The 24,363-nt window shown below is 35.0% G+C and overlaps 1 protein-coding gene across 1 annotated transcript; it reads right to left on the bottom strand.

Annotated features, from left to right (window-relative positions):
* Positions 1-31: 31 nt before the first annotated feature.
* LOC131626974 (uncharacterized) lies at positions 32-5,870 on the bottom strand. The gene is made up of 7 exons (XM_058897810.1): positions 5,458-5,870; positions 4,774-4,899; positions 3,077-3,277; positions 2,318-2,414; positions 1,044-1,147; positions 844-895; positions 32-540 (listed from the first exon to the last, which is right to left on the bottom strand). The coding sequence occupies exons 1-7, from the start codon at positions 5,679-5,681 to the stop codon at positions 316-318; spliced, it is 1,029 nt and encodes a 342-aa protein (XP_058753793.1). The 5' UTR covers positions 5,682-5,870; the 3' UTR covers positions 32-315.
* Positions 5,871-24,363: the final 18,493 nt, after the last annotated feature.

Here is a 24,363-nt window from a genome sequence, read left to right as displayed (position 1 = left end):
CTAGCACATCAACCTACTCGGAGAACTCCAATTTGTTTAAAAAGATAAGCACATTGTAAATTTGTAATTACTGCCACAAAAAGAACTCGAGTGAAATAATCTTTTGCCTCACTGAACTAACTATGTTTTTCCCTTGAACGATTACAACTATTCACCCAGACAAAAGGGGGAGGAAACTTCACTGCCACATTAATAAGAAAAATATTTACTATTCGACACAAACATAACACCAGAAGTTCAACACAAGTGTCTAACTACACATCATCAAACCATTCACCAAAGACACCTAAATTCATGAGGGCAAAAGGGCAGGCTTCATTTCCGAAGAAATGCCACGGTGGCAACGCGGGAGCCTACGGATCCACCAAACATGAATGTTGGGTATGTGCGGACATGACTAACATATCGAAATAGAGGTTCTCTGCATGATTCATCATCCTTGGCTCCCTCAAGTTCCTGAGCGGTGGCACTTTTTCTTTGGTTGAAACTTTCCACTTCTTGTACTAACTCATCCTTCGTACTGTTGCAAGATGTGATCACCTTACATTACATAATACAAAGGAAAGTCAGAAACGGCAAGCATCATAAAGTAGAAGAACTGCAACAATGTCATGAACACGGCATGGGAGAAAGATAGCAAATGTATGAACATCAATTAACAGCATAAAATAAAATAACCACAACTTCTGTAACAAAAAAGGACTCCCACTGTGTAATAGGTAAAACTCATGCACGAGCCCCAACTACTAGCAGATAATTAAAACATGGGTCTAAATCCAACATTGTTTTTAATGACTAAATCTAATGTTAACCTTGGACAAGAAATAGTTCAAAAGTACTTACAAGTATTCCACCAGAAGCAACCAGCCTTGACACAGAATCCCAATACATCATTCTGAAAATAAGAAAGCAACCAGCAGAAGATTATATGGAGAACAAAGTAGGAGTGGGAAAGAAATGTATAACATGATTTTACAAAACAAAATAACATCATCCCAATAGAATTATGACAGAACCATGAATAAGATAGTACTTTCTCTTACCTCTTGACAGGACCATCAGGATGCAATCCAATAGCATCAAGTGTCCCTTTATCCATGACAAGTTGAAACACTTGTTCCAACTTAGTTTCAAGGACATCATCAACCTTTAAACAGTTACATCAATGTATCTCTATTAGTCGTGGCAATAACGTAAGGATAGATATGTATTGCAAACAAAATAAGCATGCTAAGAAACAAGTTAAAGACTAATAACAAATGCAAGTAGTCATATACTACAAAACAGGGGGAAAAGGTGATAAAGAAAAAAAGGCTTCTATTAAAAAATGAAACCCATGTCAAACACAAGATGAATTCATTTCTCCTTTATTGCAATTTCCAAGCAATTCATATAATAAACTCCAATGTAAAATAGAAGTTCAGAAAATGTTGTGAAAATCACATGATTCATTCACATCACATTTGAGGCGATGCCCATTTTGAGCCTAGAACAGGCAGCCTGAGATGTATCAGGTTGTATCATGCCTGACAATGCTGAATATCCCATGATGCAGGTGAGATAGTTATGTTATTTACAACCAGAAGTTACTATTCTCAATAAAGAACGATAATAATATTCTAAAGGCATAAAGGTTGGTCATATAATTTCTGCAAACAAAAACTTTTAGTTCATAAACTCGGATTTGTTTTCTTATTTACGCAGGGTTGTTCGGTGTGGATGAGTGATTTTGCCGATATGAAAATGAGAAAAAAGCGTAAATCTACTACGCTCACTCAAAGAAGAAACAGCTTATTGAGAAAAAGAGAGAACTAAAAAGATAGAGAACGAAACCTCCTAAACAAAAGAGCAAAACATAAAACAAAAATAGAAGATGAGAGATCAATGTAAAAAAGGTTCCTATAAAAATGGCCATGACTTTTGCATTAAATAGATGTCAATTGCTTGATGCCTTGATCGTATCCCAAGTTAATTGATATACCTAAGAAAACTTGTTGAAGATTCTAGAGTTCTGCTTTAGCCAAATATACCTTATTGTGTTGTGGCACAGTTTAGACATTACCACAAAAATGCAAAGTGGTCTAGAATTAATTTGAGTATTGCCGCAAAAGAAAAACAAAAAAGGTGGATAAAACTCATTTTAACAAAGCAGAGCATATTTTTACTGCACAAAATCATATCGAACATGCTACTACTCGAGTTTAGATACGGGCAACCTCCTGCCTTTAAGCTACATGAGAAGAAAAGAGACACAAAATTATGTATTTAAACACAGACAAGAGCATACACACGCACAGACTCTGAAAGTTGAACATACCAAAAATTTGATGTTGGGAAACCCATCACGGTTAGCAAGGCTTTGGGCAAGGTTGATGCCCCGTTCACTATAATCAGTTCCAGTTAAATCAGAGAACCTGAGCAGATACCAAGAGTTTGCTCAGTAAGGAGGTTGTAATACTATAAAAATTAAATGCAAATATATATCCAGAATCAATATTCAAAATATGCAAGATACAAAGACTGAACAAAAGGCAGTTCCATTCCTAGGAAAACAATAAATTATATATTTATGCAGCCGCCAATAAAAAAATATATATTTATGCACCCTTTCTTTCAGTAGTTCTTTGTTTCTTCACTTCAATATACTTTTACTTTTTTTATCTCTTCATTTCTTTATATTTCCATATATTTTATAAGTTATTTGATATAAATCATTTATTACTGGTATGCACAACCATGAGCTTATGCTAATTCCCTTAATTAATTAAAACTTCCATATATTTTAAAAGTTATTTGATATAAATCATTTATTACATTTTCCACAGTGATGTTATCCTCCAATTTTATTTGCGTATGCACATATCTATGTTAGGTACAAGAATAATACGCCTATATATATTCTGACAAATTGAAGGGGAATTGACACATATTTGTGTAGTTGTTGTGAGAGACTGGGAGTGGGAGATACGTTGGACAGAAATCGGAGAAGTGAATAAAGACAGTGGATTAAAGTTACGTACAATTTTCTAATTTACATGGCATATCGTCAACAATATGATAAAAAGTGAAAACATACCCTTGTTTAGCTAATTCTTGGAGAAGCAAACCATTGCCAGTCCCAATGTCAAGTACATTCCAACTAGACAAAAGTTTATCATCTAGTTCACCCGCTTCCGCCTTAACATCATCAACATGATTTGGAATGCGACCTTGAGAAATGTCAATGCACAATGCCTTTGTCCAAGATGCAACTACCTCCATCACATCATCGCCGAACCTACAAAGACGAAAATTTACAACACAAAATGTAAGAGCTGAACAATTTTCCATGAAAATATTAAGAATGTATCATTTCCAACGATTTCCCACCACATTGTCATGGTTCATCACCATGAATATAAAATGTTCATTAAACATCTCTTACACGGAAAATTATTCTTACCGCATCATAATATAGTTAACTCACTTTTCCATAAAAGATCCCTTACATGGACTGACTCTTAAAAGGAATAGAAGTCTAAACATTATATAAAGCAAAGTGATTTGTTAAAACCCTGAAATCTTAATGTCAGCCTGAAGTTGACATTCTTCTGAAACCAGTGTTGTTAAAAAACTGGTATAGTCGATATGATATGTCGACTCAGCTATTTGCAATATATCAGCATGTTTTGATATATCGGTTATACCAGGACATAATGAATAGCTGAGTTGTGTGTTTTAGGAGTGGCCAAACTTTTAAAAACATTAAAAAATTACCTAATATGAAGTGGTGAGTCGGTTACTGCCTACTGGTATTATATAAAGAATGAAACTTCACTACCAGTACTGAGGTAAAGACATAACTCACTGGCTCAAAATAAAAGAAGGCAACCCCTTTGGTCCTTCACCTCCCCGCGCAATGTATGCAACTATGCTACATGCTTTATTAGTTGTTTGAAATATTGAAATTGAGTTTTATGTCAATTTCTTTTATAATTTATGTTTATAAAGCCTTTATCTGTGTGCAACATGCTTTATTTTATATACATTTATTTATGTTTCAACGCGCTGCGGCTTCCGCTATGTTATCTGCTATTAATAACACTGCCTCAAACTGAGTATCAACTCCATAGATATAATAGAAATATTTAAATGGTACCACATTTATCAAACTAAGTTTCTAATCTAGACAAAGCAAGGAAGCCAGCATACATTCTGAAGCTTTGCATAATCCTTTTTATTTATCCTTCCAACATTACATTATGTTGAAAGGTAGAAACGTGTATCGTAATCATTTAATAAAAGGGGGAGCACCTTCATTAGGAAACTGAATAACGAGTCCAAGCAGTTAGGAAAGCAAAATAAGCAATGAAGAAATCATGATTCTGAAAAATTCATCAAGTAGAAGCTCAAATAGTTTCGTATTTTTAGATGTCTAATCCGACCATTTGTTTATGTTTAAATAATCATATCATATCAAAATAATAATGAATTGATAATACTCTCTAAGAAATACCTACAAAACTAATTATTACCCGCCATCAAGAATGGTTTCTGGTCAGTAAATTCACATAATAACTGAAGATTAAAAGCAGGGATGTTTTGATTTGTTTATTCTAAGCGCAAATTGCTGAAAACATGTTTTTCTAAGGAAAAAAATAGACTAAGAAAACATAGAGATGATACAGAATTAGATTAATATCAGTAAAACATTTCATAACTTAAAACCAAATAAAATCTCCGCACAAAAACCATATAAATCACTGAAGCATGTGTTCACGAAAATAAATTTACCAAACTTCACCAGCATGACCATGTTCACGAAAATTTGTAAGCTCATCTGTATATGCAGCATCCCAGTAACTCTGAAATCCCAGCATTGATGAAACTGCTTCAGCGTCAGATTCATCCTTGTCAGAACTGCACGCAAAAATTATTCAAGTATAAAAAGTGCATTAGTAAATCAAGAACAATTTCAGATTCATTCATTCAATTCATTTCGCAAGATCCAGCGTACAAACACCAGTTCCCGATTGTAAACCCTCAGTAAATTCTAAATTCCAAAATTCACACAGCTACCACTCAGATCCATACATTACCAGTCAATTTCAAATATAAACCACCTAAACCTCCATAAATTTGGGAAATGCGAGCAACCGAATAAACCAGATCTTAACTATTTACTACACCTTGCTTCCCCTAAAACTAAAATCGGAAAACCTAATCATAGTAATATTAACGGTTTTCACTCTCGCCTCAAGTATATTTACGAATCTGCGATCTCATGACATTAATAACAACAACAACAACACAGAAATGCAATAAATCAACGAATCGGAAATTGACTCAGTCATGCTTCACAAATTAGCAATTGACAAAGCTTAAATTTCAATTCATTGGATACAAACTCGTTTCATTTCGCTTTCTCGTTGAAAGATAAAATACAGAGAGATGGAGAGAGGTGAAGAGGAACGGAACCTATAGTCTGAGGTAGCACGGAGGTTGGCGTTGGAGAGAGCTTCGGCGGCATCGGCATGGCGCTGATCATCGTCGAGAGTGCTGCCGTACTCGCTCTTGATGGACCACGAGTCAGCGGCGATGGAGCGGTCGTCGTCGGAGACCAGATCGACGGCGGAGAGGGCTACAGCTCGCGCTTGTTGCGAGACGTCGGAGTCCTCCGGTTGCAAACGGATTCCGGCCATCAAAGAGAAGGGAAAAATAACGGATGAGTAATAAGTGAGAATTGGAGGGACGTTACTATAATGGTTGGTTACGGTGGTTTTCAATGACTGTGTTGTGACTTTGAGCGCTGTTTCTTCGTGCTGATCACTACTGCTGCTACTTGAAGGCAGCGAAGCGAGGATTGTGTGAGAGAGTTAATTTCTCACGTAACGTAGGGGTTTACTAATTGCACCCCTTTTTAAAATAATATTGCATCTTTATTTTATTTTTATTTTTATGAGAATTTCTTTCTCAACCCCGTGGCCCTCCTACGCACCATCGAATTGACTATTTTGTCCCCGTATTTTCGTAAATAGATCTTCGGAAGCAACTTTTTTTATTTAACATTGTTTTGTTCCGTATATGCATCTACGGAATAAACTAAGTACCCAGAAAACCAAAACAGAAGCATTTCTAAACATAAAAGACATTGCATTGATTCATTGATTAATCGATATTACACTGAAATTTAAAATAGAAAATTAATAAAACTAATAGATCTAAGAAATTACAACGGTTAAAACAATGTCATCTAATTCATGCATCATTTGAACGCAATTCATGTCCCATTTCACTTCAACCCACCAACGTTCCGCTTTTCCGGTTGCAAATGAGGTACTTGTTCTAAGCCTCTGGATCCTTTTGATTTCTTCTCCGGGTTTGTACTCCCCCTCTAAAAAATACATGATAGTCCTCTTGAGTTGGTCGAAGGAATGGATATTCCAAAACTTCACCAGCACGGGTGGTTTGACGGGAGAGAAAATGACATGCTCATCCCTTATGCGGTATTCCGGTTCAGGATCGGGACGCTTCATTGATGTTATGTGACACCCATCTGACCTAATGTGAGACATTTTTGTGTTTGTATTTAGGGTTTGTGCTTGTGTAATGCAAACCTAGAAACCCCAAATTTATAGAAGCCTTTGGAGAATATGGACCACACAATCTCTGTCACAGAAAGTTCCGTAGATGTATCCACGAAAGGGTCATACGTAACACCTTTTCGTAGATGCATCTACGGTAAAGACCTATAATTTTCAATTTAATACCCTTCCGTAGATGGATCTACGGAAGTTTTCCAGCTATTTTTAAACCAGAACAGAAAGTAGTAGCAGCACAAAAACACACAAAAACACACAAACACACAAACACAAAAAAGGATTATATTGCAATGTTATAGAGTGCATATATTACACTTTGAAACTAGATAAATACATCAAAAGAACTATCGCCGGCTAAATCTATTGGTGGTTCCAATTTTGACTTTTTCGCATTCGAGATTTTATTGATATTCTTCAATCTTTCAAATTCATGCATCCTCTCAACAAATACATCCGGCCACGGCTCGGCAAGTTCGGTATAATGAAGATTCCATTCCGGTGACGTAAGTGGTATGGGACATCTCAGTTTCAAGTAAACTTGTACAAAATGACGCGATTTGGAAAGCCATCCAACACATATAATACGATCAATTGGATTTGTAGGAGGTGCGGTGTGGAGCGGAAAAAAGGTTTCCGAAAAATTATAACGCGTCAAGCCAATGCATACCATGTCTTATGCGTATGCAATAAGATGTCCCATTTCCGGGAATCTCATCCAATGCGAAACCGGTGCGTAGGCGCCCCCCAAGGAACAAGAGCTTCGTTGACCGATTGAAATTTAATTTCGTCTCCAAATACCCGCGTGTACGAGTCTTTATGGTTCACCATCTCGCTCATATCTCCCCTACTCGCCATTTTATTGTGGTACCATTGTTTATACATTTGCCTTATATTTGAAATGTTCTCGGGTTCATTCCTTTTCAATGGGGCAAGTATATTTTTCGGTTGAACAAAATTCAAGGACATGTCTTTAATAGATGCCTTCTCAACCGGATTGAGCCGACATGCCACCGGATGGCCTTGTAACTTTGCGCACAAATCATGGTTATGCAAACCACAAACAACAGAGCATCTCCACTTCGTGCTAGCCAACATGTAACAAAGGATTTTAAATGGACACTCGCATTTTCTAGTACTCGTGTCGTTTCTTTTAAAATTCTTTAGAGGAGGATGGTGTAACACCCCAAATCTCATCCAAATAGTTCACAATATCGTAGCGAAATTCATTATCGACATAATCCAAATTATAACAACAAAGCCAACATGGTACGACATATCCAACATGTCTCAACAAGGCATAACAATAAAATCCAACAAGAGATAATCAATATAACGCAAGACACAAGCAAGTATCGCAAACATCCCCCCGAGTGCTACGTATCAGAGCATCGACACACCGACTCGAGCTAATAGGTAAACGACTACTCCACGTCGTTACCTGCACGTTACCAACAGAGGGTAACATTCAAACAGAAGGGGTGAGATATCATTCATTATAAATAAACGTATGATAATATTCAAAGCATGGTAAAGATCATCATATATCACCACTTCTCATCACATCACATCTTACAACAACTTGCATCGAACAACAATGATATTATCTCATTTACAATAACATATCCAATAGCACATCTACATCATCAATATATCACAATATTCACGTCATAATCACAAACATTTAAAATGTGACTCAATATGCGACTGAACTTATGCAAATGCATGCGGTACCGTTGGAGTAAAACTCCCATCTCAAATAATTACCATTGGGCCATCTCAAACATTTGTCATTAAGGCCATCTCAAACATTTTCCATTAAGGCCATCTCAAACATTTGCCATTAAAGCTGTCTCAAACGATGCACATCCACAAACACAACTTAAACAACATAAGCAACATAAACAACATGAGCAACATGCCATACATCGTCTAAAACAACACCAACTTAATGCCAAGGTTCTATGGAAATAACTGTATCATTACTATCATAGTAATTCACCACATCTCAATCACGTCGTTACGGTATTACAAACATACATCACATACTACTTCACAAAACTTCATGAAATCGACAACATACAATTCAAAGAAATGTTAAAAAGGTTTTCAAAAGGTACCCAAAGGTTTTTAAGTCATATCTATTAGAAAAAAATCAATTAGAGCTTCACGGAGGTCCAAACGGCACTTAAAAAGGAGTAACGGATCAAAAGATACAGCATTGCAAAGTTTGAACAAGTTTTGTACAGCAGGGCCCACTTAGCGACCCTCAAGCGCGCTAGATGAAGTTCAATTTTCCACTAGCCAGCTTGAAGCGCGCTTCTTCAAACTAAAAACAGAAGCGAACCAAAATCTGAGCTCCGCTTAGCGAGCTCAATGAATTTTTCAAAAACAAACAGCATCCACTTAGCGGCCTCGAGCCCGCTTAGCGGACGTGCGATTCTGCAGAAAAATAACAGCAAACACAGAACTGCGAAATCACACACCCACCACCCAAAACTCATTCCAAACAAAAATTAGAAACATATAATCACAACATCTAACATCATTCATCATCAATCATCAATAAAAACATGTTTTCAACCAAAAATTCATGCAACTTCATCATAAAACCCTAAGATTCTACAACATTCAATCCATGGTTTCTACATACAATCCAACCACCCTAAACATCATCATTCATCCCTTTAGCATGAAAGAACTCCGCCCTTACCTTAGGTTTTGGATTGAAGACAACTCTAGCTTCAATCTTGGATTCTCCTCTTCTCTTCACTCTTCTCTTCTTTCTCTTCTTTTCCCCAATTTTCACCAAATGAGATTCTAACCTCTATTCCTCTAAAACCCGTGTTTTTGTTAAAACCTTACTAATTTCTAAATTGCTAATGGACTCTAATTAGCACCACTCAATTACTAATACTAACTTAGGCCCAATAACAAATAACCTTATTAACTTGTGTTATTTACTAACGAATCTCAATAAATAACACAAATATCACATAAGCACATAATAAACACATAATCAATTAAATGAATCACATAACACACAATTAAATAAAATACGAAAATAAAAATGGTCGTTACAGATGGTATTTCCCGCTTCTTTCGCACCATATTGTTACAAACGTGTTTCTTCTTGCCGTACCATTATCCGATCTTCCTATCACCACACCAAAACCAAGACTAATTGCGTCCTACGAATCCATGTTAGCATGCTTTCACGATCATCAAAGTCTTGCTTGCTACGAAAGTCACCTCCGACATCTACCACATTTGCGACTACCCCATCGATACTCGTAGCTACATCGACTAAAGTAGCTAATTCTCTTGAAATATTATCGGGGTGCACCATACCTATTTTGACAAAATCAAACAAAATTACAAGGTGCTGGAAAAAAAAACTGTTGGAACTATTCTGTAGATGCATCTATGGAAGTGTTCATCTTCAACACGTTCCGTAGATGGATCTACGAAAGCAACATAACTTTTTTGCAGAAAATTTCATTGACAATGTGAAGAATGTAGTGGTTGAAAGTGATTATTTACCGAAATTCAGACTCTTCTTGCTCCCTTTGATTTGTTGCACCAAAAAGTTTGAGTGTTAGAGTGAAATAAGTTATTGATGATGTAGGGGTTTTAGGGTGTGGAGTATGATGAGTTTGGAGAAATGAAACAATGGGGGAGTGATCATGTTGGTTCAAACTATATCAGACCCTTCCTTAGATGCATCTACGGAACAATGTGGAGCTAAGTTGTTCCATAGATGCATTTACGGAAGCTTCCCTTAAGATATTCTAATGTGTATTTTTATCTCATATACACTAGTTTATTACCTTTCCGTAGATGCATCTACGGAAGGAATCAAATTTTCTCAAAATTTGGGGTGCTTCCGGATGTGGATCTACGAAAGCTGAGGGCAAAATGAAATTTTGCATGGTGTGTAAGATAACCATGGAGTGGGTTGAGAAACTTTCTTTTTTGATTTAGTTGCAACCTAGTTTTATAATACGAAAAAATTTGGATTAATTAAATTTCAGAAATTGTTTTTAAACATTCGAGATTAAGGGCTCGTTTGGTGAGCATGATCGGATAGAAATATAATAAAATAGATAAGACTTACTAATTACAATTTAGTTGGTCCAACATTTTAACTGAATAATAAATAAATTTAATTATAAATTTAATTTAAATTTTATAAATTAATTAATAAAAATAATGACTTACAACTTGATCGCGACTTTATGTGTCTATTAATCTGATGACTGCAAGTGCACAGTCGTGTCGTGCAGCTTTAAAAGATATCAAATCCACTGGGACTATGAATCGATCTACCATTATCTAAGGTTACTATGTAAAGTTAAGGCTAATGATATTTCTAATTGTTTGTGAATGGGGGAAACTGAAATCTTACATCTAGATAAAAATATTAATGCGGATATCGGTATGTAGTTCTTCTAACTTAGGTGATCCGAAGTTTTATTGGCCAAGTTCTTTATCATATTAAAAAAATTATTAAATACGTTCGTTTAAAAGCCCTCCTCTCAAACTCTCGCTCTATTGATTTAGACTACGATCCTATCTCACAATGTACGCTTTCGCTGTCCCATCAGATCTAGAAACGCTTTTTGAAAACAAGCGGATTAACAAAACGCCTCTCTCATGCAAACATTATTCAATTAAAAACCTCGGTCTCAAACTCTCGCTCTATTGACTTAGGTTATGCTAATATTCCCTAACGTATGCTCTCGCTGTCCCGCTGAGTTTAAAAACACTTTTTGAAAATAAATAATATCTAATTAGTTTTAATACGCTCTCGTTGTCCTTAAAACTAATGTCCTGTGTCTACTATCCGGTTAAATATATCAAACTCTCGCTCTGTTGATTTTAACCTTAATCAGTTCTAAAATCTCAAACTCTCGCTCTGTTGATTTTATAACTTTAATAAATACGATTAGACACAAAAACCATAAATAGGTGATTTTCAATAAAATATTATTTAGGCCAATTTATTTCGGATCCCTTCGGTTAAATTACTCTACATACAGATATCTAAATGAATTAGCCAGACATATTAATTAGATTAAGCATGCAATAACTGGTTCAGTTTATATATCCAGACATATTAATTTGAATACAATTTATAATCATACAAGAAATAAATGCGGTAACTAAAAACCTGAATAATATAAATCTGGAATAAATGAAAATAAGGTCTGAAGGATTGGATTGTTCTTCGATAAATGAAAATTCGGCGGGAAATAAATCAAGGAAATAAAAACTTGGACCTAACGTAAGGTTAGACCTATTAAAGGTTCACAACAATTTCCGGTGTAGAAATTGTTGTGAGAAAAGATGAACGGAATAGAAAACAATTGCTGGAAAAATAAAATGCTGGAATGAAAGTAGTACGAAAGCTTAAAACTAAAATGTTGATCCTTGCTGAAAAACTCGAACCCTCTCAAAATTCCTTTCAGTATCCTTTTATAGGCTAAGCGGTAACGGTTCCTTGCTATCATGTATCCACATTTTCCGCCTTATATTTTGTAACTAAATTGACTGGAACGAACAAAACGGGAACGTGCGTCTTAGGGTTTGAAAACTGCCTTTGCTGGAGTCTTGAGACGTGCGTCTCAAGGAAAAAGTGGGAGACGGGCGTCTCCCTTCATGGAGACGTGGGAAGTCTATGACGTGGCCCTAGGAGACGGGCGTCTCAATAGGCAAGAATGCATGTCGTCCGTCATGGACTTGTGATGGTCGTCACAAGCCACCTTGAGTGGGCCACGCACTCACTTCTTGTTGGGTCTGGGCTGCTTCTTCATTTGTGTGCTTTTTGGTTCTTTTTGCTACTTTTACACCCCTTTTTCTTCTTTTTCTCATAAAGTTTTCAATTAAATACATACCTGCAAAATAAACAAATACCAGTGTAATACCAATACAAAGCAATTAAATTTAGACTAAAAATGAGAACTAATTTAAGTAAATCAGGCTAAAAATGCAATACATTTACGTGTTATCAACAAATCAATATCAATAATATTAGAGCTGTCAAAACAGATTATCTGACTTAAAGAAATAAGGTCTGAAGGACTTAAGGCTTTATAGGATCGGGTCAAAATATCCTATTGTAAAATATATTCAAACTTTACCACTAAGTCTGGCGTTATGTGGGTCTCGGACTACCCAACCCTAAACGAACTATTTCTTTATTATTTTGGCACAAAATATCAAAATAAAAATCTCATAACTTTTATTATAAATAAAATAAAATAAAATATTTTAAATATATTATTTTTATATATAATATTATATAAAATGAAAAATAAAACAAAATGTATTAGGAAGTTATAGTAATAAAGAGACATTACAAAAAATGCATTTTTTTAGTTGTAACAAATAATAGAAAATTATGTTAATAACGCAAGTGATGAAGAACTTCTTGAATCTCTCAAGATCCTGGTTATCCCTTATGTTAGATCCCCCCCTCTCTCTCTCTCTCTCTCTCTCTCTCTCTCTCTCTCTCTCTCTCTCTCTCTCTCTCTCTCTCTCTCTCTCTCTCTCTCTCTTCTTATTGATCCTCTTTTCTATCATTGTTGGTTATCTGTTCCTTTTTCCCTTTATCCACTTTTGTGTGATCTCGTTGTCTAGGTGTGGCAATGTTTGTTGTTCTCTCTTTCATCATGTTCTCCCGTGTGTTATTGTGTATCTACTTATCTTCTTCCTTTTCCCTTGTTCTATAGTGTTTTGTTGCTAATCACCTATCGCTTTAGCCATGTTTCTTTAGTGTTCTTTTGATGTTCTTTCAGTTTTCGATGGATCACGATACCAGAACACAGCATACGGAAGACAACATAGCTCCCAGTGGGAATGAGATCATCCTTGCTGAGAACCACGTCATTCATGAACCTGCAAACAACAATATGGCGTTGAATCATAAAAAACTTATCATGGCAGTCAGAAAAATCCCAAAGAATAACCTTGCTCAGAAAAACATGGCTAATCTAACCATTCCATAAATTGACCCCAAAGATTTATCTAGCCCTATGTCAGCACGTAGCCTACCACCCAAAACCAATACCCCGAGTTTCTACATATATGAGGAAGAAGAAATTCAAGGAAAAGATTATTCTCAACCTTTGTGCATATTGGATATGATCATCGATGAAAAGTCCATTCATAAGGGCTCTATGCAAGCTGCCTTGGCTAACATCCGGTGTAATCCAAGGAATCTGGTTGTCAATGAAATTGATACAACTATATTCAAAATATCAGTTGGCAAAATTGAAGACCATAGACATATTCTCAAAGGTAGTCATTAGGTGTTTCGAAATTCCAGACTAATTCTTCAAGATTGGGATGGGAAAAATCTATTGCTAGCTTGGAATTCTCTAAAGCCCCAATTTTGGTGCAGATTTTCTAGCCTGGATTACCTATCAATGGTAAAATGGCACAAATGGGGATGAAATTAGGGGAAGTTGTAACGCCCCGGTTTTGATTTTAATATTTTATTTGAGTTTTAGAGTGCTTTAAATTAATTTAATTTAATTAGTATTATTGAGAATGTTGGATTTTAATAGAAATTGTCTATTTTTTATTTATTTAAAATAGTGTACACAGTGGGAAATTGTGACTTGGGGAGTAAAATAGATTTTTAATTAAATTAAGGGAAGCAGATAAAATTATTACGAGTTAAGGGAATTAATAAAATAATGGAAAAATATCATTTTTCGTCCCTTAACTATAACTTTGGGTTCAATTTTATCCCTTAATTTTTAAAATGTTCAAATCGATCCCTTGACTATTAAAATAACACCATGTTTGTCCTTCTGTTTATTTTCATTAGTCAAAGTTAGAATAAAGTATCCACCTGGAGTTATACTATGGTGATATGGATATAACATGAATAAGTAATGCAAAATGAAAATGAAATCTTCAGAAAGTGAAAATGAAACCCTAGAACTAAAGGTGCGAAGGCAAAAACGGAGGGAGTTTCGACATTTTGCAAGATTGAATGCATTATTGAAGGAGATATCCAAGGCGGAGTGAAGGATTAAAGATGCTATTGAATACAAGTTAGTAATTTTTGTATGTATTTGTTTTGCATGTATTAGTAATTAGGGCACAATTTAATTTGGAAATTGATTTCAATATGTGAAATGGACGAAAATTTAAAACTTAAGAATTTATCACAGCGGTGAATTCATTGATGTTGAACTAAGCGTGTATGAAGGAGGGAAAGTTGATGATTTGAAAATAGATGTTGACAAATGGAGTTTTTTGAGTTGGTAGGTGTTCTGAAGGAGTTGGGGTATATGGATTTTGGGACAATATATTACAAGGACCCCTCATTTGGGATGGATGCTTTGGTTAATGACAATGGATCATTAGAAATTGTTGATCTTTATAGGGTACATTTAAATATTGATATTTATATTCAACACACGTTGTCTCAACATGATTATTATGATGGTCCTATAGAAGTAGAAGTAGACAATGTTGACATTGTCAATGAGAAGGAAGATTTGCTTGCTAAAATTTATGAAGAAGTAGTTAGTGGGGATGATAAGTTGAATGATGATTTGGTGCACTCAGTTAAGTTGCAGGAAGTAGAGGATGTTAATGTTGGTGTAGATGATGTTAATGTTGGTGTGCATAAGGGTGGTGAGGTGCATAATGAGGTAAGTTCTAATGACAGTGAAGATGACTTGTACAATTATGATAGTGCTATAGAAGTAACTTTTGAGGATTTTTCTGATAGGTATGATAATTTAGAGGAAGATGAAATTGCTTATCCACTTGAATATCAACATGATGAAGGGGGAAAACGCAAAAAAAAAAAAACATAAAGAAAAGTGGGAAGAAGACAAGGATGAATTTAAAGGGATTGATAATGATAGTGAAGAACTTAAAAGTGGGTGTGAGAGTGGTGATAGTAGTGGTGCTACAAGAAAGAGTTACCTAATGTTCAAGATGCAAAATGACATGTAAAATCACAAATGGGAGGTAGGAATGTATTTTAGTTCAAAAAGATGACTTTAAGGAAGCCATAACATCATATGTTGTTAAAAGGGCATCAACACCATTTGTACCCCCAGGACCTACAACTAGATTAAGTGCATCCAAGAATGTAGTTGGCCCAACAACAAGGAGGACTACTCCAACAAAGAGGAGCACACCAAAGAAGAACATTTAGCCCTGTATGATTCCAATGTTTTATTTATATTTTGAACCACTTTTGGAATGTTGTCTATTTAATGGTTTTAGTTGTATTTTGAACCACTTTGAAATGTTGTCTTTTTGTGTTAGGATATGCCTATCATTTTAGAATGTTGTCTTTAGGTGGCATAGTGTAAATTATGTAATATTTATTGAACATGTGTAAGGAACATGTCAATGTTTCCTAGAATTTCTGTAATGTGTTGTGAACATGTGTATTGAACATGTTTATGTATTAATGTCAATTATGTGTTAATCTCAACTATGTATTAATTTCAATTCAGTGCATTTGGAGAACTGTTATAAATCACTTCAGTAGGAATCAATAAACAAGTTTATAAACAAGCTTACAAACTGGTATATAAACAGACTTCAGTAGGAGTTAACTTAAATTGTTAATGCCAAAATTTATAAACTGGTATATAAATAATTCAGTAGGAATCAAATTAAACTTATACATACCAAAACATTTAGTACATTACAATGATTGTCAATACATTTAAGTGATACATACCAATACATTTAACTGATACATACCATTACAATTAATTGATACAAACATAAAATTCAACTGATACAACCCAATACAGTACATACTCTTAAAACATTCTAAATACCAATACTGAGAAAATTACAAAACACATCATAACCCAAAAAAAGAAACCCACTTCAAGATCTTCTTCATTTGACTTTGAAGTTCAATCAACTATTTCCTCAATTCTTCATTTGTCACCCTAACTTTTTCAAACTCCATTTTTGCATCATCAATTTCCTTTGCTAAATTTTCCAACCTATTCATCATAAATTTCCCCTTCTCATCTCCCACATTCTCTTAGAACCATCCTAAATACCCACACCCAACTCGCGAAGATCCCTGAAATTTACATAGATTGAAGTCCAAAAATAGAAGTTCAAATTGAAATTAGCGTAACAATACTTTTTCAAAAAACTTGCATAGCTTAAAATGTGGATAACCCCAAAAATATTTTCCAAAATTCTTGGTCGTGGTTTCCCTACGAAGAACAACTATGTCTCCACAATGGCAAAATGGTTTCCATTGCAGATTCGAGCTCGTGTATACATTGGAATCCAAACTTTCAGACTCTTCTGTTTCAATAAGCATGAACAACGACCAGATTTCATGCTCGCTACAACCTAACCTTCAATTTCTAGAAATCGATGAACAACATCAAATGGAACCCTAAGCCCTAATTCGAATTTAAAATGCAGAAATCGTGAGTGTCTGAGAGGTTAGGATAAGAATGAGTGATTGTTGTGAGTGAATTGTGTGAATTGCAAGCATGATTTGTGGGATTTGTGTGAGAATGAGTGGAAGTGTGTTGTTAGTGTATATATATATATATATATATATATATATATATATATATATATATATATATATATATATATATATATATATATATATATGTATATATATATATATATATATATATATATAGAGAGAGAGAGAGAGAGAGAGAGAGAGAGAGATTTCTCTCTCATTTTGGAATTTTGTGATGAGTTGGCAACAACAAAAAATGAATAAAAAACAATTAAATCCAAATTGGAAATTCAAAGCAATTTTATTGTTACTATTCATCCATTTCAAAGATTATGATAAAATACAAATGCAATTTAATAAGTTTGATATAATAACAGCTAAAACGAGAACGCGGAATTTAATAAAATGCAAAGATCAAACAAATGCGTTAAATTGTCTTATGACATTTATTCCTAAGCATGGTTATTGGAACAGATAAAAAACACCACATATATCGATTGTGAGTTTTAATTATGGGAATCTGGGTTTTGCGCCTATCATCCCTTAGGTATTTTTTAAATTTATCAATTATCTCTCTAATATTTTCCAATTTAACAAGTTTAATAAACTTGACTCTTAATGGAGGTAATTTTACATATTCATTACTAGAGAGTCTCACATCTTGGCCTCAACTTCGCCTTCTTAATATTTCTTATAATTATTTGTCTATAAGAATTCCTAAATTTTCATCCAAAGAAATTAATTATCATAGGAAATACTTTGCTTGAAAATGCAACTATTTCCGATCATTCATCTAATAAAGAAAAGGTTGAGGTGATAATGCATTGTACTCTGGTGGTTCATCTGAAAAAAATGGAGGTGAAAATATTTTACCTAATTTTGTAAGGAATAAAAACATATTTATCTAAACAAATAATAAAAGTTATATATATATGTGTGTGTGTGTGTGTGTGTGTGTGTGTGTGTGTGGGCGCGCGCGCGCGTGCGCTAGAGACACGTGTGAGACAATCTTATGACATTGCACATCCCATATTATATCTATCTTTGGTTTAATACAAGACAATCTTACAACTTTTCATCAATGATCATGAGGTGATTTTTGCATTTTCTGGGTTGTGATTTAAATAAGAACATCTCCTACGACGATAATCCTTTTCAAGGACCAATGCTTGTTTTTCGCAAGACAACTTGGAAAGATAATTATTTTTGTCAAAGTGATTTTGGGACCTTGTGATCCATAAAATTTAATTTTAATTAAAATTTATGAAACTTTGGGGCCCTTAATATTTGGGTAACCTAAATGATGCTTATAAAGGTTGGGATAGGTTAACTGTCAAAGAGGAAAGATTGCAGGTTTTAATTTTTGGAACATGTGTTTAGCCCCAATTATTTATCAAGTGTTTTTTTTTCAATTTATCAACTATCTCTCTAATATTTTCCAATTTAACAAGTTCAATACTAGAGAATCCCACATATTTGCCTCAACTTCGGCTTTATAATATTTCTTACAATAATTTGTCCAGAAAATTCCTAACTTTTTAATCCAGGAAATGTAATTATTATCAGAAATACTTTGCTTGAAAATGCAAGTACTTTCGAGAATTCATCTAAAATTGAAAAAAGTAGAGGTGAAAATGAATTGCATTTTGGTGGTTCATTTAAAAAAAGTGGAGGTGAAAATACTTTACTGAATTTTGTAAGGAGTAAAACCATATTTATCTAAATAAATAAGAAAACCTTACAACTTTACACGTCTCCTATTATATCCATCTCTGGTTTAATATGATACAATCTTAGAACTTTTCGTCAATGATGATGAGGTGATTTTTGCATTTTTTGGATTGTGATTTGAATAAGAATGGCTTTGATTATAATCAGGGATGGTCATGTTGGATTGTTTTCAATTATGGTCGGGTGATTTGAATCAAGGAACTTTTTGATTTTAATCATGAACACATAATGTGCTTAAACTCCTAGTTTTCATGTTTTAAACCCCAATTCAAAATAATTAATAATCCCTAAATTTATTAGGACAATATTAGGCTTAAACATCATTAGGAATTGGGTTGGAAATCAATGTCACATACAATTAGGATATGTATGATCAAGTATGAGAAACATGTTGTCTAGGTTACGAAGGAATATGTAGGTAAATCTTGGGTTAAGACGCCTCAATAATGAATGAAAATAAGTCATACTTGTGATGTAAGTAATAGCTTAGCAATATGTTTTTTGATAGTCGACATGGTATCTTTAAAAGTCCATCTTTTCAAACATTAAACCTTCACAATAACTTAAATCCACAACCATGATCTGTTTCTAGGAATGTTTAATTTGTTTCAAAGGTTGATTACTTTTTCCTTTCTCATTATTACATCACTAGACCAATTCCCCATATCTTGGGAAATATGTTATAAGGTATTTACGGCTCAACAACCAAGGGAAGTGTGTTAGAACAAGATTTGTTCTGATCAATATTCTTAGTTTTGATGATAACAATGTATATGAATTTTGTATGAGATAATGTGGTACTCTAATACTATGCAAATTCCATTTCAGGAATTATATAAAGAGTATGCACAAAATCAGCGCAAGAAGCACTGACTCAGAAGGTTCAGCATGCAACATCAGAACATGGTCTGGCAAGACATCAAAAGATGGTCAAGCAGAATCAGAACATGGTCTATGGAAGCATCAGAAGGACTTGAGATCAGAAGCAGAAGCACTGAAGTTCTCATGGTATCACGCTCAGAAGCACTTCAAGGTCAGAAGACAAGAAGATGCTCTGCACCAAGCTGTTTGACTCTGACAAGAAGATGCTTTACACAAACATCAGATCAGAAGCAAGTACTAGCTGGCAGGCTACGCTGACTGACAAAAGGAATGTTGAAAGCTATTAAAGGCAACGTCAGTAGACACAGCGAAAGCAAGGCTCGAGGTAGTTGACAAAAGAGTGAAACATTAAATGCAATGTTGTATGGATCACGCAAAGCATTAAATGCTCCCAACGGTCATCTTCTCAAACGCCTATTGATCCGCTGTCGCTCGCGGGTCAAAATGAGTAGTTTTCAAAAACGTAGTATAGCGACAATGGCTCGAGTCGTATCGCAAGGATTCTTGATTCTATTAACTAAAAGCAAAGTCGAATTTGGGGGGGGGGAGTTGGTTCAGTTTCGAATTACAGAAAAAATGCTTAAAATAAGTGATTCTAAAAATAAGCTGTTTTGAAAATAAGTGATTATGTGATAAGCCAATCTACCGATTCAGTTCCTACCAATCATCGATTATTATAATTTTACTATCCTAAGCGGATTCCATTCCTGTTCGATTATAACATCAATCAACAAGCGCGACAACATTATCAGAATTATATTTCCCGTTTGCCGAATTAAGCATTCGGTTAAGCATACAGCGGATTAACGATTAAGCAACGATAAACCGCAAATAAATTGGAAAGCATAAATCAATCGAACCAAACAATCTACTCTACGAATAATCAGATTAAGCAAATGATAAACACAAAGTAGAATTGAAGGATTTGGAATTATAATGCAAAATTATATTAATCTCATAGTTTTGGAACCTGAATACGGAAGATTAACTCGAAAGGATTAGTTCGCCATGGATCAATTCGTACAAGCCTTGTTTTTTCGTGAATGGGAGATGATTCTGAACAGTACCGCGGCTGCTACCCTAAGGGGAAAGATTACAACCCGTTTTACAACCCAACTGGGTCAAACATACGACCCAGACCCAAAACTAATTGACCCGAAACTTAACTAAAACTAGTGCTGCAACTTCAACGAATATTCTGGCCCTTCTATAATCCGATTCTGACTTCGACTCCAACATAAGAATTGTAGCTCTTTCTCTTAGCTTTCCGTCGATTATTAGAACGCCTCAATCGGACTCCTGGAACTCCAGATATGATCGTTTCCGTGCAGACTGCTAATGCTGAAAAATTAATACGAAAAACAATTAAGTGCAAAAATAAAATAAAATATTAAAACATATTAAAACATAAAAATAAATAAAACAAACCGAAGAAATGCTTGAGTACAAACATGGAAGAATGTGCATCAAAATGCACTGATCAAATTCCCCCACACTTGAACTTTTGCACTCCGAGCAAAATGAAAAGAAAGCAGAAATACATCAACAGTTACTCATCCTAGGCTACAAATCTTCTTCGGTTAAGTTTGCATCGACAGGTACTAATCTTGCACACTAAGGACATCGTAAGAACACTAACCACAGATATGCAGACATAAGACTCCTAAATACACAAACCAATTCAAATCATATTATTATACCATAGCCTAACTTACTCATCCTTTTTGCTCTTTTTCATTTAGGCGCAATCACATTAAGCCCGTTATCTCCACACACTTATAGCAGGACAACCGGTTAGTGACTCTGATCCTTTTGCACGGGGTTCCGGTACTTGCGTGGCATAACCCTTTGCTTACTTAGATGTAGTTGCGGGGGATCGGACCGTAATCCTCCCTACCAAGTTCAGCACCAGAAACCGTTGAACCAACTAACAAAGAGTTTTGAAAACTTTTTTTTTTAAGATTACACAACCGTTGGGTTAAGTGACCGGGTGAGGATCACCAAACTTAGAAGGTGTATTACCTTTTTCTTTTCTGTTTTTTTTCTTTTCTTTTCGGAACATTCACTTATATTCATCGGCTTCCTGCGTAAAGTGTGTGAGAGATGGTGCCGACTGCTGAAATAAACTACTCAAGAGCTGTCAAAGAATGAGAAATTAAGGCTAAAACATAATAACAAATTCAAATCAATTTCCGTATGCAGGAGACTTACGGTGTTAGAACGATACCGATCTTGTGAATTTTTCCCAAGTCTCCGCAAACCCGACTCAAATCAGTGTGTAGCCTAAAACTTTCAAGAAGATGCATTTTTTATTGAAATTAAACAAAATACTAACACACAAAAAACAAATAAAACACACAATTTCCTCCCCCACACTTAAACTAAGCATTGTCCTCAATGAAAAGACATTACTAATAAAGTAGAGAGAAGGAAAGAAGGACTCCCTGATCAAGTTGCAGTGTAGTCAGGTGCTTCTAAAGAAAGCTCCTCTATGCTGACATTTTCAGGCACCGAACTTTCATGGAATAACTTCAGCCGCTGCCCGTTAACCTTGAAGACTTTGTCAGTACCTGCACTTTTTATTTCTACTGCACCATGAGGGAAAACATTAGTAACAACAAAGGGGCCAATCCATTTGGATCGAAGTTTCCCAGCTATAAGCTTAAGGCGGGAGTTAAACAGTAAAACCTGTTGGCCCACAGAAAATTCCTTCCTAGAAATCATTTTATCATGGAAGTGCTTAGTTTTTTCTTTATAAATCCTAGAGCTCTCATAAGCCTCTAATCTAAGCTCTTTCAACTGTTGCAATTGGAGTTTTCTTTCAATACCTGCTTGTTGCATCTCCAAATTACAACTCTTCACCGCCCAAAAAGCACGGTGTTCTATCTCAACAGGAAGATGACACGCCTTACCAAAAACAAGTCGATAAGGAGACATCCCAATGGGTGTCTTGAAAGCTGTCCTTTGAGCCCAAAGTGCGTCTTCTAGACGACGGTTCCAGTCTTTCCTGTTTGGCTGCACCATTTTCTCTAAAACCTGTTTGATCTCCCTGTTGGAGATCTCAGCTTGCCCATTAGTCTGTGGGTGATATGCAGTAGAGACTCTGTGCACAACTCCATACTTTCGGAGTAAGGCTTCCATGGTGCGGTTACAGAAATGAGTGCCTTGGTCACTTATGATAGCTCGCGGTATTCCAAACCTGCAAAAGATATTAGACCTGACAAACTCTGCAACAACTTTAGAATCATTAGTCCTAGTGGGGATAGCTTCCACCCACTTTGAAACATAGTCAACAACAAGCAAAATGTAAAGGAAACCAAATGATGCAGGAAAGGGACCCATGAAATCGATCCCCCATACATCAAATACCTCACAGAAAAGCATAGGCTGCTGAGGCATTTCACTCTTGCGAGTGATGTTTGTACCTGCTATCTGGCACTCTTTACAAGTGCGATAAATCTCAAAAGCATCCTTAAAAATAGTTGGCCAATAGAAGCCTGAATCAAGGACTTTTCTCGCAGTCCTTTGAGGACCGAAATGTCCGCCGACTTGAGATGCATGAGAAAATTTTAAAATAGATTCAATCTCATTGTCGGGTGTCATACCCCAAAATTTGCCCATGATATTTTTTCACACATAAAAACAGAACAAAAGACAAAGCTCCAAAACACACTCTCCTATACAAAAGCTCTGAACTAGGGTTTGATTAATTCGATGGAAAATCATTGAATCAATGGCTCAAGGTGGTTCCATAGGGTCATTAACATCCCAAAGTATCTCCATATAAAGTTTCAAATCAAACAGAGCAAATTGAGTCCCTCAAATCCTGATTAGGTCAACAGTCGACTCTCAAGGGCAAAATAGTCATTTCAAGTCAATATACAGTCAAAGTACAAGATATTTGGTCAACAACATCCTCATAACCCTAAAATCATCATTTGATCAAGGGTTGATCATGATGATGCAAGGAAAGATCAGAAAAGTCAAAAGTCAAAAGTTACTATTTTGGGTATGAATTGAAAAAGTCAACCAAACTTTGAAAATTCACCAAATATTCATACTTCATCAGAAAAATTCCCACCAAAGCTCATTTTAAAGGAAATTCACTCCTCTATCCAATAGTACAAGAATCAAAGCTCATAGGTCAATGGTTTAAGAGATATGGCTTTATACATTATAGATCCTTTTCAAAAGTCAACAAAAAGACATTTTTTTTAAAAGGACATAAAATGAGAATGGAAAAAGATTTTGATATGAGACCAAAGACATTGGTTAGAGGACTCTCTAAGGTTTCTTAAAAGTCCTAGAACACCTCCATACCTCAAAAATTGAGGGAGATACGCCTTGTCAAAGTTGGACTATTTTTGAGAAAAAGATTTGAAAAGAAAAGGTTCAAAATCCAAAATTCTCCAAATGGGCCTATGATTTCTTCACCCAATCTTCATTAAAAGCCCATGCACGCCCAAAAATTATATCCTTATAGTTTATATTATTTTTTATTAATTATTTTGTGATTTTAATCATTTAAAATCATGAATTAATTATAGAAAAATATAAAATATAAAAGATATGATTTGTGTCTATTTTTCAATCATCATTAATCACCAAAATATTCCAATATTCATTCAATTTTCGTGCAAAAGCAAATTGGTGGAGAAAAGATTTAATTTTGGACATATT

The sequence above is a fragment of the Vicia villosa genome, unplaced genomic scaffold, assembly GCF_029867415.1.
Source record: "Vicia villosa cultivar HV-30 ecotype Madison, WI unplaced genomic scaffold, Vvil1.0 ctg.000339F_1_1, whole genome shotgun sequence".
NCBI lineage: Eukaryota > Viridiplantae > Streptophyta > Magnoliopsida > Fabales > Fabaceae > Vicia > Vicia villosa.
The sequence above is the reverse complement of the archived record's forward strand: the minus strand, read 5'-3'. Positions and strand labels throughout refer to the sequence as shown.

What these genes read in the sequence shown, in the direction of transcription:
- LOC131626974 (XM_058897810.1), bottom strand. Translation starts at nt 5,681, where the DNA reads ATGGCCGGAATCCGTTTGCAACCGGAGGACTCCGACGTCTCGCAACAA. An exon ending in TTCCCAACATCAAATTTTTG is followed by an intron (nt 1,148 to 2,317) that starts GTATGTTCAACT and finishes AACTGTTTAAAG; the next exon opens with GTTGATGATGTCCTTGAAAC. An exon ending in TTGCTTCTGGTGGAATACTT is followed by an intron (nt 541 to 843) that starts GTAAGTACTTTT and finishes ATGTAATGTAAG; the next exon opens with GTGATCACATCTTGCAACAG.